The sequence below is a fragment of the Strongylocentrotus purpuratus genome, unplaced genomic scaffold (genome assembly GCF_000002235.5).
Source record: "Strongylocentrotus purpuratus isolate Spur 01 unplaced genomic scaffold, Spur_5.0 spur5_contig_861, whole genome shotgun sequence".
Lineage (NCBI taxonomy): Eukaryota > Metazoa > Echinodermata > Echinoidea > Camarodonta > Strongylocentrotidae > Strongylocentrotus > Strongylocentrotus purpuratus.
Genome location: NW_022145570.1, coordinates 1,492,477 through 1,506,999, shown reverse-complemented (window position 1 = coordinate 1,506,999; position 14,523 = coordinate 1,492,477). Strand labels below are relative to the sequence as shown.

Here is a 14,523-nt window from a genome sequence, read left to right as displayed (position 1 = left end):
TATCATCATTATGAGTTCAGAATCGTATAAAACGATAATCCTCCAATTTCTAAATTACCAACATGCAAATGTTCAAACCTTCTGATTATTATATTACTCTTTTACCCCATTCCTTTGACATTTTTCAGAAACCCCCCCATTTACATCCCAGTAAATAGTGTGGTACGGTATGTCGCTGAAACAGCTCCCGTCGGATTTTTGTGCCAATGTTGATTTTGTTTGCATTTTTGAATTCATTGGGGTCCAAGCTATCAGAAATTGATGGGGTTCAAATTTTCCCGAAGACACCAAATTTCCCTATTGCGCGTTATATGAACCATTTTGGCGCCCAATAGGAAACCCCATGGAAATGAAGGAGGGGTCTGAAAATTTGAACACCATCATTTTTGGCCAATTGGGACCCTTTTGAAGCCAAAACAGCAACCCCAAAAATCAACTTTGGCACAAAAATCCTACGGGATTACATACCATACCGCACTATATGACGTCTCGTCAACTGGTGAATTAATATTCCAATTTTCTAGTTTTCCATATGTCTGCACGCAAAATCAATCATCCACACGAAATGATTTTTTTCCTACAGATTTGATGGATGTGTAGACTAAATCTGTTTGATGACGGTCCATTGTAAATATACATTTCACAATGTTAACATGTTTGCTGACTGTTCACTTTCCCACTACAACGAATTGACAGGTGCAATATCTTACAACGATAGTATAAATAGAAACTCGTTGGCGTGCATTAACTTTGTCTGTCCTTATTTTTTAATTCGTGTCTTAACTGTTTCCCTGTTTGTGTATCATCAAAATTATGTGTAAAATTCAGGTGAGATATGTAAGCTCGACGATGCTATTTCATTCACGATCAATCAACTAATTACCAATACCTTTGACTTTTAATTTAAAGAAAAAAATAAGAAACGATTCCTCATTTGCTCGTGTTTTTGCCGTAGATTGCACTTTCTTTTAAAAAGTGTAAGCTTTGTATTAAAGTGTAAGTGTTCAACCAGCGTCAACCAGAATAAAAATATAGATCATAATTATAATTTTAAAAAACGCGTACTGACTTCTTGTTTGGAGAAAGAAAATAGAAGAGAGTAATTAAATTCGTTCAAACAGTGTAAAAACAATGAGTGTAGGTCTTTAGTTTGTTGTAATAATGATAAAGGTGAAGATGATACAGACATAAATACTCGTAATGAAAGTAATAATAATGGGAAAAAAGACAAAAACAGTAACAAAAGAATAAATAATAATAATAATACTAATGATAAAAATGATAATGAAAATGGTTATGATAATGATAATGACAAGAATATTGATAAGGATGATGATAACAATAACACTAATAATACTAATAATATAAGTAATAATAAGCATGATAAATATAATAGCAACCACAAGCAACAATAAAATTCACAATCATGAAAAAAAAAATCTGATTTTAAGTACACGTTAGGGTGTAGACACGTAGTTTGGCGTGTTTTTTGTTTGTTTTTGTAAGAGTAAGAAATAATGAGAAAGTGTGAGAAATATTAAGGTAGTTAGTTACAGCAATATAGAGGAAGGGTGTGCGTTGGTATGTATGTGTGTGTGTGAGAGAGAAAGAGAGAGAGAGGGGAGACAGAGAATAAAAGGTGCACTAAAAGGAAGAAAGACAGAAAGATAAAATGATCACAAATAAATGTTGATAAATCTGTTTTTTAAATAAAGATTTTGTTTTGATTTGTATTATTCCAACGGAAGAGAGGTTAATCATAATAATCTACAATAAACAGTGAAAATACTGCTATGGGACATGTGACAGTTTCAAATGAAGAGTTATGTAAATAATCCTTACATCTTTCCTGTGTACACCAAAACAGGATAAGAAAGTTAACGTATGAACTTAAAAGGCAAGTCCACTCCAAAAATAGATTTAATAGAAATATCGAACAAACCAATTAAAACAAAAATTGAGCAAAATCGGATAATTAATAAGAAAGTTATGAATTGTTGAATTTCCCCCTAAGAATCTTATTTCCTAACACCAGCATCCAAGTTATTTTGATAATAATATGTTTTTTTGTGGATGCACTAATATAAAGTAATTTTGTTCAGTTCAATCATGAAAAATGTGAATTTTGATATAAAAACTAATTATATAAAAATAAATAATTATGATTATATACCTCTCTTTAGTATGTTGTAATAAATCTAGTCATCTGATTGGTCGAAATTGAAGTCGTGATCTTAGCCAGCATGCTTGCCTACCTGTGCCCCGGGTAACGGGCCGTATAAATTAAATTTGCTGAGATCCTTATTGGTTTACGTGTAACAGTTTCTTTGTGCGAGCGCGGATACCATACAGTGTTTTTTGTCTACGATCCCCGAATGATCGTAACATTCAGGCAACTTTCCAGCAAAGATTTACAGACAGTGTCTAAGATTTTCTGTGATGTTTTTACTCAAGAAAAGGGTAAGGTAAGAATTCTTTGTAGATTTCTTTGTGAATTCGGTATGTAAAAGATATACCGACTACTTTAATATTCGAAGCATAGCTGTTGCTATACTGGTCTCCCGGGACGTTACATCCTGATATGACCCCTCGGCGCGCCTCGGGGTCATATTATTAGGATGTACCCGTCCCCTTGAGCATATATAAACAGCGATGCCTCTCATAGCAGTCAATATATCTAGAATATAGGATATTCAGAAAATAGTATCAATTCTTCAAAGTTCATGAATGATTTTTTGTCAGGCACGCAGTATAATACAAAACATATAACCTGGGCAAAAGTTGGGGGGAATCATGTTTTTGGGGATAAAAAGGGAAAATTAATGGAATAAAAATATATAAAGCAATTGATACATAGTGAGGCAATGACGTCACACACTGATAACCAAATTGTAGTGTCAATTCCGTAATTTGTTCCATACTTTTTCATACGTACCCAAAAATTCATAACTTCCTTTAGTTATCCAATTTTACTCCTATTTGTGTTGCTCAGTGTCTTTTATGCTTATGCATCTATTAACAGCATTTTCTTTTTGAGTGGACTTAGCATTTTAAGCTTTTTCGTTGATATTTGAAAGGAAAACAAATACATTAAATCGACTCCCAAAGTGGTAAATCTTTGCCTACACAAATTTAATGGCAACTCAGACCAAATGGTACGGAGGCTGTTATTATTGTGCATTAAACCGTGTATGTATTGTATAAAAAGAACATGTATAAAGCTAGAATAAAATGTAAGAGAAAGCCTTAAGTCTTGATTTACTATAGTCTAGCGTGTACAGGATTAAGTGATTATGCGGATATCAGGCATTCCAAAGCATAAGACCGAAAGCAGAAATCATTCGTGAGCGCGAAAACTACTGTCATTTTCGACGTGTTTTGTGCGGTATTTGATCGGTTTTCCTTCGATATTTTATCGGTAAATACCAATCGTGAAACATCCACCCGCAAAATCATGCCAAATAACTTCTGAGCTGTATTGTATGCTGCGGTGATGGCTACTGCCGACTCTGCCAATAGATGGCATACTTTTCTAGAAAGCGTCAGAGCCGTTGATTAGAAGAGTTTGGCCAACCCTGTACGAATTGTGCACAATATGGCGATTACTGCTTTGTTGGGCAAGCATCAAACAGCAGAATATACGACATATTGTGACCAAGTATTTGGCACAAATCTGTCTGTTCATGAGGGTGGAAATCGTCTGATCATGCTGAGCCTTTTACGCACACGGCTAAATCCATGAAATAGTCTCTAGTCGCTATCACCACACCCCTCTTTCCTTCAACCTCTCTCTCTCTCTCCTTCTCTCTCTCTCCCTCTCTCCCTCTCTCTCTCTCCCCCTCTCTATTTCCATCATCATTTCCATACAATTAATAGTGTTCCTGGTCACTATCCAAGTAGAATTCAAACTTGAGCAACAACTTGAGATTAAAATCACTTTTTTGTTTTAATATTGATATTCAACAGTATTCATTGCACAAAATATATACGATATTATCAAAAAATGACGTATTAGTAGCACAAGTACATGATACATACTGTACACATTGGCAAAAATCTACTTAACAAAAGCGATGTTTTGGTACAGACAAATTCTAACGAAATGAAAGAGAGACAAATCGTTCGGATCGACAAGTATAATAAAATATCTCGTATGACTGACACTTTCAAGAAAGTGTTCATTAACCAAAATCGCAAACACTTTTGTAAATCAACCCTAGGCGATTTTGATAGCCCGTGCGTCATCTTTCGAAATATAAGAACATGAGCAGTGACTCTATTGCCCATAAAGTCGGAATAATTGTTTCCGACATTTCTTCATAAAATGATTGTGACAATATGATTTATTCTTGATAAGCAAAGCTTATATTCTCATAACTGTATTGATCAATCTTAAGAGTCATATAAACTGATTAATACAGTTCTGAGATAAACACTTTATCTATCTAGCATAAACCATAGTGTCACAATCATTTCTTTAAGAGAGGTAAGGGAAGACTATTCAAACCTTATGGCCTGAATTCACAAAGGAGGTTTGCCGACAAACCTTGGTTTTCGTACGTCATAATATGACGCGTTTTACGCGTTTTCTACAAACCTGGTTTGTAAAGATCAAAAGGAGGTTTGTCGACAAACCTTGTCGACAAACCTCCTTTGTGAATTCGGGCCTATGGGTGTATTGTGGTGTATTATGTAAGCCAAAACTGGTTTCTCTATGGAATTCAACAGGGTATTGAAAATGGCCCTCTGTTGATGTATGGAAAGTCTTTGCTATCGTGTTATTTACTTTATAAACGAAACTAATCTAAGTATAACAATAGAAGAATTAACAAGATCAACATCGGTCAGTTTCTTTTGAACTATAATGCTATTACCAAAATTATTATAATAGTGAAACACATTTCCAAATGGTTAGACGCATATGTTGTATCTTTTTGTAAAGGCACCGTTTTACTTCATGGCACTGTTCAATGATTTATAGTAAAACAAAAATAGCTTAATTACATATTTATGTACTTTTTTTGAAGATGTAGCGAATAAATTGAAGATAGGGATAGTCGCCTTTTAAATAATGGTAGCCTAAAATCCGAAGAAATATTCCAGCGCCATTGGCATGATGCGGATAATGATCGCTATATAAAAGCTCAATACCAAAGATGAGTGATTTTAATGGTGTAACAAAATTGCGATTTGTCATCAGGAGAATATCCCTTAGTATCCATGCAGCAATACAGAAGACATGATAAGTGAATGAAAAATATGAAGAAAATAATGTGATTAAAATAGCAGCCACGTGCTTTTATTTCTTCTTGAATACGAATCTAAAAAATATTAATTGTAATCGAGTCAAATTATTTCTCCAGAAAAGTTAAACTAACTAAATAGATGAATGAATAATAAATAAATGAAGAATGTATCCCCTTGAATACATTCAAATATTATTTCAAATAACAGGTTTAGTACCATCATCACTTAAACATAATCAGCAGCTGATCATGCAAACAAATTTGAAAAAGGGCACCTTGATACCATTTTAGTCCTTCGATTGATCACAATCATATAATAGATTCTATAAAGTGCGTTGTGCATCTTGTGGGTTACCATTTCCTAAACTTTTCCCATAAATAGCGAGATGACCCCTGTGATGATAGGGTAATGTTAAGATCCAGTCATTCTTAATATTTTAAATACTAAAAGTATATACCTTGACCCTTTTAGAGCCATTTACACACAGAGTTAGGCCAATTTGGTTTTTATATCGTTACAACATGGCGTATATTCTTTTGTCCAGCAAAGCAGTAATCGCCATAGAGTGCCTAACACAAATCGGGTTAGCCAAACTCTCTAAATAAATGGCTCTGGACCTGATTCAAGAAAAAGATATCATCGAAATCCAATTACAGAATACCAAATGAAACTAAAAACAAGATGCGGAATGACAGAATGGTTTGAAATCTCCCTCAATATCAAAGCTATGTGGAAAATAAAACAAAGTATTTCTAACACCGATTTACCGAAAGACATACAAATATTATAACATGTTTGTGATGTAATTTATACACAGTAATAATCAAACTGCAAGCAGGTATAGTGCCGGGGTGTACGTGGCGAAGAAATGCTTGAGAATCATTCCGTCACTTTAGATATACACTTGGTGCCACCTAAAACAATAAATTGAGCTACTACGTGTACATACTAAATGGGCTTTCTGATCAAAAACAGAAAAGGGAAGAAGAATTGGGGAGAGGGTGCTTGCAGAAACCAAACTGTGAAAAAGGAATAACTACAAGCTTGCCAAAAGGTGTTATGTGTGTCAACTGCACTCTCAAAACCTTGAAACTATATAATATGGACAGTGCCTGAATATTTATACTCCTTATATATTAATGTTGAATCGTGTTCCGATACCTTTTAATCCGAAGAAAATGTAAATCGCTAATGTGTTTCTACAGTCTGTGAATTTGAAGATAAGCCTACGCTCAGTGTTGTAAATTGTAAATCAGAAACTCAGAGAAAATCCCAAAGGGGCATTAGACCATTTACTTAAAAACAGATTTTACACCTTTCCGGCTCCGAGCAGACGTATTGCTAGACAGTGTAGAGTAGATTGATAAATATTAATCATCATCGTCCTTCAATGATGCTTCTAGAATCTGTTCGTAGCCAAACAGTCATGGGGGATTCCCCCTTCCCTATGAAGGCATATTATGTAGACACATTGTAATGAAAATACATTGAATTCATTGGCAGTTTGTTCATGTTGCGTACATCGTGGTACTTGAGACAATCATTTGTTTTTCCAGCTTTGTCCAAATTTTTGGGCTGCAAGAAACCCTCTTGCTATGGCAGTCAACTCCCTCGACTCGTGATCAGCGACAGCCTCGCTTGCTAAAAGTTCATGCAGCTTTACGAACCTGTCATCAGCTAAAGGGTTGTCGTTGTCGACCACCCTAGCGCTCATATTCCGTGATCGCTTTCGTCGGATTTTCGGCTGATGTTCTCTACGAGCTCGAAGCTTTCGCGTATGCTGTTCGTCCAGTTGCATCAGCGGGAGGGATCGTGATAACAGGAACTGAGGCGAAGGGCTGCATTTCTCTGGAAATTCTTCTAGTTCTTCTATTGCACTCATGTTAGATAGCTTCCCTGCGGTCATTGTTCTAGGTTCATTAAGATCGAGAACGGGTAAACTAGCCGCCGCGCCCTCTGAACCCTTTGTTGGTGGCCATTTTCTGGCACTTCGCTTAAAAGCCTTATCGTCGAACATATCATTTATATTTCCAGATGGAGCAAAGCCCGATTTCTTGCCCTCGGTGATTGGCGGAAGACCTACAAATCCTTTATTAGGAGTTCTATCGTAAGCGTCAGGTTCTTTAGCGAAGATTGTTGCACCGTTCCCAACAATCCTCGATGAACTATCTGGTCCTTCAGTGAGGTACGTGATTGCAGGCAGAGTTCCATCTCCTTCTTTAGGAGCGTCTGTTGAATCGACTCCTTCAGCTGCACCACCGCCCTCCAGAAATGACTTGTAAGTTTCTCTAGTTGGTGGGACCTCCCGCTCTCCATCCTCAGGGGGTCGTGACAAGTTGGTCCCAGTTGAAAACCTGATGTGCTCTCTAACCCACGTATCCTGGCGTTTCTCCATCTTGGCGAGGAAGGTCTTCTGTTGATGAGTGATGAAGGTCTCTGCCTTCCGTTGCATCTGATGGATGTCTGCCAGCTTCATTCCCAGGAGCCGGTCTTGACTGTGGTTGTCATTGAGAAGGATGCGTCCCACTCTACTCTTTCCCGGGAGGTTCTCTCTGGTTGTCTTGCTGTCTGCTGATCGGGCTCCCTGACCAGCAAAGATGGTAACCAGACTTCCGGCAAAGCTCGGCCTCTCGTCCACATGGACGGTCTTTGATTCATGTCTCATGATTACACTACCTCAAAGTAGGCATCATTATGATTTCATATCCAGTATCACTAATAGTATATAAGTATGTGTTGGCTTAGTGCTGCTTTGTGTAAATAATCCATTGGTGTTGTCCGTTTCACGCGGGTTTCTTCAAGACGTTTTCTGGATAGCTTTTTTGTTCAGCTCTGCCAGTTGCGGTATCTGTTAAATAAAGAAAAAAAAATCAAATAATGCATAATGGTTGAGTATGTATTGCGAACATTGTAGCCCTAGTCCAAATTAAAAAAAAAAAAACATGTTTAGCGTCCTGCCTTTTTGAAAAATAGGAAGGAGGAGGCCCCTTTTTTTGTTCTTCTTCAAAATGGCCGCTCAAAATGGTCGCTTGGTACATTTGCCCTGACAGTCGGGCTATTTTTCAAGATGGCCGCCGGCATTCTTTTTTTTTTTAAATCAGGAATAGCTCCATTTTAGCAGTGTTTTTCATGTTTTTTTTCTTTACATTTAATTTTGTTCTTCTTCAAAAGGCCTTAGTCACCATTTCGAATGATGAATTTCATTTACATTTTGGAAGAAACCCCACATCTTACCATTCCCTCTGAAAGAGAACAAAACCATCAATTTGAATTTAAAGGAAATTAGAGGTGAAAATGGTTTACAATTATACGTCCATTGAACCTGTTAATAACCCGCCCAAATATCTTTCCATAAAACTACAGCATCAGTGATATCACCACATCTCTTACGCGTTTCATGCCTATCTCTCAGCTTTTGTCTATCATAATATCAATAATGATGATAATAGTGGAGTCTTGTATAGCGCAAATGTCTGGCACATATTGCTACTCCTGTTGCTCCATTATTACCCCGGCTTTGGAACGGCTGCCGTTACAGCGCTTGAGCATGTTAACGATGTGGCAACCCGCGTAGTGATTGATGCAGTTATGTAGGTCTTTTTATACCTACCCCGCCCCCGGCCCTCTCACTAAAAAACAAAGAAATAAAAGAAAAACAAACAAATATAATTATTGAGGATAATGTTAATGCATATTCCCATTGACCGGACCAGGGGGTGTTTCACAAGGATCCTTGGTCGAACTTAACCCAAAGTTGGACTTACAAATTACGGAGAGCCTTAAAATAATGATATATTCAAAAGTGAATAATTAATTATTTAAGACTTTTTATAAATTCCAGATCAAGAACATGAAATCTCCTTGAAAATAGAGAATATGAATGATTCGAATTAACATGTTATGCCTTTTGAAAAATAACTTTTACAAAATATGTTCATGAATGCTAACGACTTTCCATAGTTTTTAAGTCAAACTTAGAGATAAGATCAACTTATGATCTCTGTGAAACACTCCCTGTTCATTATTAACTTTGGTACAAATGACTCCCAAATATCCACAGATCTTATACACAAGGAATTCATATACCATGTGTATAAAGTGTGGAGGAGGCGGTCAATAAACGCAGTGGGCTAGAACCATATAAGCTGAACCACAAGGTACGATTCAAGCCCATTATCTATTCATTATATGCACCCTCACCCTCATTAAAAGTTATATTACCTCCGTAATCAGGGCTATACAAACTATATACTACAAAACGTCGTCAAGAAATCCTGCAGTTTCTATGGTTGCCTTTATACAATCTGTTCGTCACACCCAAACATCAAGACCGTTAGATATATGTTAAAGTGTAATTTATGGTTTTAATCACTAAGTTTTTGCTGGAAAAAAAAACTTGTGTAAGGAATAGAAACGATTGTTAATAAACATACCAGATTGTTCACATACATGAGCACTAATTCTACTTGCATCAAAGTAACGATCGTATGGTGCATTATATTATTCTGTGTTGGTCTTTTTGTTATAAGCAGCCCCCCCCCCCCCATACATATGAAATTACTTGTTACACCATAATGTCTGTGTGCTGGAAAGAGACCCCCTGCATGTGAATAGGGGCATACAATGTCACGCACTTGACCCCTGAGTTATGTCAAATGTTGAGCAAGATATCGAGCATTACCTTGAACGTGACACTCTGACACATGACCCTACCAATTCCCTTGAAACATTGCGCATGTTGTGGGAGGGGGTAAGAGGGTGGGAGTAGTGTATGATTTAGGGTTACACATTTCAAAGACTCCTGTTAGAAGAACGAAGCTAAATTCAAAGGCCGGGTAATCCAGGAGGGTATAGGAAATTGGTTTGGTGGATGAGCACGGTACCAAGTAAATACACATCACCAACAAAAAGAGGGAATAATATGAACATATAGAAAAGAAGAGAAAGGGGGAGATAGAGCTAGAGAGAAAGAAACACATATACAGAGAGAGAGAGGGAGAGAGAGAGATACAGAGAGAAGAAGGGCACATAATTATGGATATGCATGTATTAATGCGTTTGTTGGAAAATCAAGAACTAGCCACACCAAAAATCTGCAAAATTTATCGGAAAGACTGTGGGGTGCTTATTAATTTGATCATGCAGTAAGTCACCCCAGATGTTACGTAATGATATGCTTATTACGCCCAATTTATTAGTTTCTACGCTTCGTGTCTGAATAATCAATAAGTCGCTACACTGAACCTCTTGAGAAAGCCTCCGAATCAATCCTGGCCACCCTTGCTGGTGTAATGCCTGATGAGAATCTCTTGGACTCAGTCACAACCAGCTTACAGTCAATTCTTGTTGAAACTTCGATGAGCCTACCATACTCAAAAGGGAAAAGCAGAGGCAAGGGTAAGGCTGAGTGGAATCCAGAGGTGGATGAGTGTTATCAGAGGTACCTTAACGTGTGGAAGAACTGGAGAGAGACAGAAGAAGACAAGAGCAGTCAAACAGGGATGTTAGCTGCCAAGCTAAAGAAAGCTTTCCGTGCCAAGCTGCGGCAGTCAAAAGCCGCCTGCAGAAACGGACTTCTCTCAAGGATTGAGGAGGCCCATGAGCACAGTGACAGGCTGTTCTACACGCTGGTGAAAGGCAGAGGACCCAAAACAGATGTGCAGCAGCTTAACCTTGGAGGTCAATGCTTCTCAGGATCGGATATCATCCAGGGCTGGACTCAACATTTTCAAGATCTTTCCACACCCACTGACTACAGGGCAGCACAAGCTCCCAATCCAACACACCCTGAAAGTCATCTCTCCCATGGGTTAGAACACCTCTTCACATCAATGGAGCTGTGCACTGCCATCTCTTCCTTAAAACCCGGCAAAGCGAGTGGACCTGACAACATCTCTCCTGAACACCTACTGTACGCTGGTCGCAATACCAGGATTCTCATCCTTGTCTTGATGAATTTGATGGTTCATTTGAAGCATATTCCTCCTAGCCTTAAGGATGGTCTTGTGATCCCTCTTCACAAAGGCGGGGACAAGGATCCATCTGTCCCAGGAAACTATAGGGGCATCACACTCACCCCTGTCCTGAGCAAGCTGCTGGAGCTGCTGATCAAACCTAAACTCACCCAGCACCTACAAGAGCACCAAATACCAGACCCACTCCAATTTGGCTTCCAGCAGGGAAGATCCTGTACTCTAACAGGAAAAGCCTTGGACCTTGTCATCGAAATCTACAAGCTCTCTAACCAACCACTATACCTTGCCATGCTGGATGCTCAAAAAGCATTTGACAGGGTTTGGCAGGAAGGTCTCCTGGCAAAGTTAGCAGCAACACACCCGTCCCCAGCTCTGCTGCATACCATTGCAGAATTCTACAACAGCTGCTCAAGCAAGGTGTTTTGGGACCATTCTGTAGGACCCTCTTTTCGTGTGCTGCAAGGAGTGAGGCAAGGAGGTGTTTTATCTCCCACGCTCTACACACTCTACATTGATGACCTCATCAAGCTCCTGAGAGAATGCTATCTAGGTTGCACAATCAGGAACCTCTACGTAGGTGTCATAGCATTTGCTGATGATATTGCTCTTCTTAGTAACGACCCAACAGAGCTCCAACAAATGCTTAACATCACATTCCAGTACACCCAAGAATGGAGGTACAAGATTAACCCCACTAAGAGTGCCGTCATCGTGCTGAACCAACATCGTACAATCAGCGGACATTCCTGGCATATCGATGGCGAGCCAATAGATGAGGTATCCTCCTACAAGCACCTTGGTATAACCAGGACATGTGACCCTCAACATGATTATGCAGCAGATACGATCACCAAAGGTTACAGAGCCTTTTATGCCTTAGTTGGAACCTCTCCACTCGGAGCAAGGGTCGTACCTCACATCGCGGCAAAGCTCTGGACAACATTCTGTGTGCCACGGATGCTGTATGGCTGCTCCAGCGTGCCTTTCTCCAAAGCAATGTTGAATCGCCTAGATAAAGCACAGATCCACCTGTTCAAACGGATATTGGGGCTTCCAGCAACATCAGCTGATGAAGTCGTCTATCTGCTCACTGATACCTTCCCTATTAGTCTGCTGATCTTACAAGATAAGCTTCTTCTCCTAGGGCAGATCTTGAACATTGACTCTGATAGGATCGAACACAGGATGCTCCTTCATGGTATCTGCTCCAACACCTCTTCCATCCAGCAATGGCGCTCTGCTCTCAAGCAGCTCAGTCTTCCCACTCTAGACGAGCTTGTAATGAGACCCCCCAACTACCACCTATGGAAGCGCATGGTACAGTTAGCAGTGATGCAAGCTTCTGAGACCAGACAATTTGTTGCCCTCATTGAAAAGACTTCTTTATCCCTGTGGACCAGAAGACCTAAACCTAAGGCCAAGGATCTGTATCCTGGGCATATCGCCAACCCAAGCTTGAGGTCAGCTATCACCATTCGAGCCCAGATCTCCTGCAAAGTCTACCTGACCCAAGTCAGGCTTGTCAGGATCGGGAAAGCAACTGATGACTGCTGCCGTCTGTGTCGGGTAGAGCGAGAGGATGTTGAGCACCTTGTTGCAACTTGCCCAGCCCTATCATCTGTGCGTCAAGACCTTATTAATCGTATTAAGGATAACCTCAACACAAAGCAGTTTGCTCAATATTTCGAGTCTGCGCCTGCGCTGTTCTTGGAGTCAGTGCTATTTCTCCCTGCTGGGCACATCAGCAGTAGTGCCAAAACACAGCTGCATACCCTTATCCTTTATTTTATACGCAACCTTCACACAACCCGTCAAAATCTACTTAACGACCTATAGAAAGCCATTTATGTAACTTCGGCAGACTCACAGTGCCGACGATCTCCGACCTGAGCGGAGGAAGGATACAAGAGAGAGAGAGATTGCCTTTATAACAGAATCTAACCACTATTGATTTGATAATCCTCTGCATGACAAGGACTTTTTTTTACATGTATTATGAGTAGGCCCTCGGAAGTCAGAATAATCCGTCATAAAGGTGAAAGGAAGGAGGAGAGGGGAGGGATCTAAAATGTTAAAAAATGTTTCGACTCTTATAATTGAAGTGTCCGAGTAATACAGTGTCACAGCGTGCACGTGGACATTTGTAAGTGAACTTTAACAATGATTGAGTTTTGCTTTTCTTCACTAATTTCCACATCAGCTGTGCATATTTTTGTCGATAAGTCAAGGATTTGTTTTCCAATTATATACCCAAAAATATGATACAAATGAAATTAAAGTCTGACAACCTTCCTAACATTTTAAGAACTCTACCAATTTACTCTTTTGGGGAAAAGAATTTCGGTTATTTTGTCTATGGCATTTGTTTGATATGATTACAATGTATTTCTTATTGTAACACAAAGTATGCAGACACCATTGGTAACATGGAAGGAGAATGATTTATAAGATATTTTCACTTACTAGCTTTTTTGTTGCTCAATTCCCTCATCAAACTGTCTCTGCTATTCCAGTGTTCACGAGTATAGCTCCTGTCCTGATTGTTGCTGTCGTGACAGGAGATTACATTCCAGAAACGAATCTTCTCGAGAGATAATCAAGACGGCATTTTGATCGGGTACATGTCTCCTAGATTATACAAAATATATTCTACGGTCCTTGGAATCATTCGTCGAGCATTTCCGAATGGGGCGATACAAACTGGGTCCTCGAGCTAGTAAAGTGGATGGCAGACTCACAAAACTTTGTATCATCCGATATGTTCTGTTTTAGACAAGTGGAGTACAATCTATTTAGTCTGTGCTCAAAATCCGTGTGTCAACATACTTCTGACAATAGTTTGAGAATCTTCAACGCCTCGAGAGCCCCCTAGCTACACCTATTTCCTTTCCCATCTTGCCCCAAGAATCCTCTTCTTCACTAATCCAGATACTGTCAGGGAAGTGTTGCATCTTCACGCCATCTGATCTGTGTGCATTATCGACTAGTGCTATTGACAAAACATTTCTTTTCTTGTCACCCGATTGTGAGAAATCGTCTGAGCGTGCGTTGCCAAGCATTCGACCATTCATAGATTCTGATTAGAGCGCGACGATGCGCAGACCCCTTACAAAGTCCCAATGCCGAATCTGGCTGTAGTTTTACCCTTCACCCTTCAAAACACATGGCATGAGCATGGCATTTATGGGATTAAGTTAAATGTTACAGCAGATTAAGAACATTGCACTTTTCTTTCTATTTATAGCCAAGTTTTTCACGAAGGTTTTATACTCAACCCAGTGTCTGGGCCTCTAATCCGTAG

At 39.2% G+C, this 14,523-nt stretch overlaps 1 protein-coding gene across 1 annotated transcript; it reads right to left on the bottom strand.

Moving 5' to 3' along the window:
- Positions 1–3,921: 3,921 nt before the first annotated feature.
- Positions 3,922–14,313, bottom strand: LOC100888998. The gene is made up of 2 exons (XM_003728429.3): positions 13,686–14,313; positions 3,922–8,095 (listed from the first exon to the last, which is right to left on the bottom strand). Exon 2 carries the CDS (start codon positions 7,910–7,912, stop codon positions 6,788–6,790), a length of 1,125 nt encoding a protein of 374 aa, XP_003728477.1. The 5' UTR covers positions 7,913–8,095; positions 13,686–14,313; the 3' UTR covers positions 3,922–6,787.
- Between the last annotated feature and the right edge of the window lie 210 nt (positions 14,314–14,523).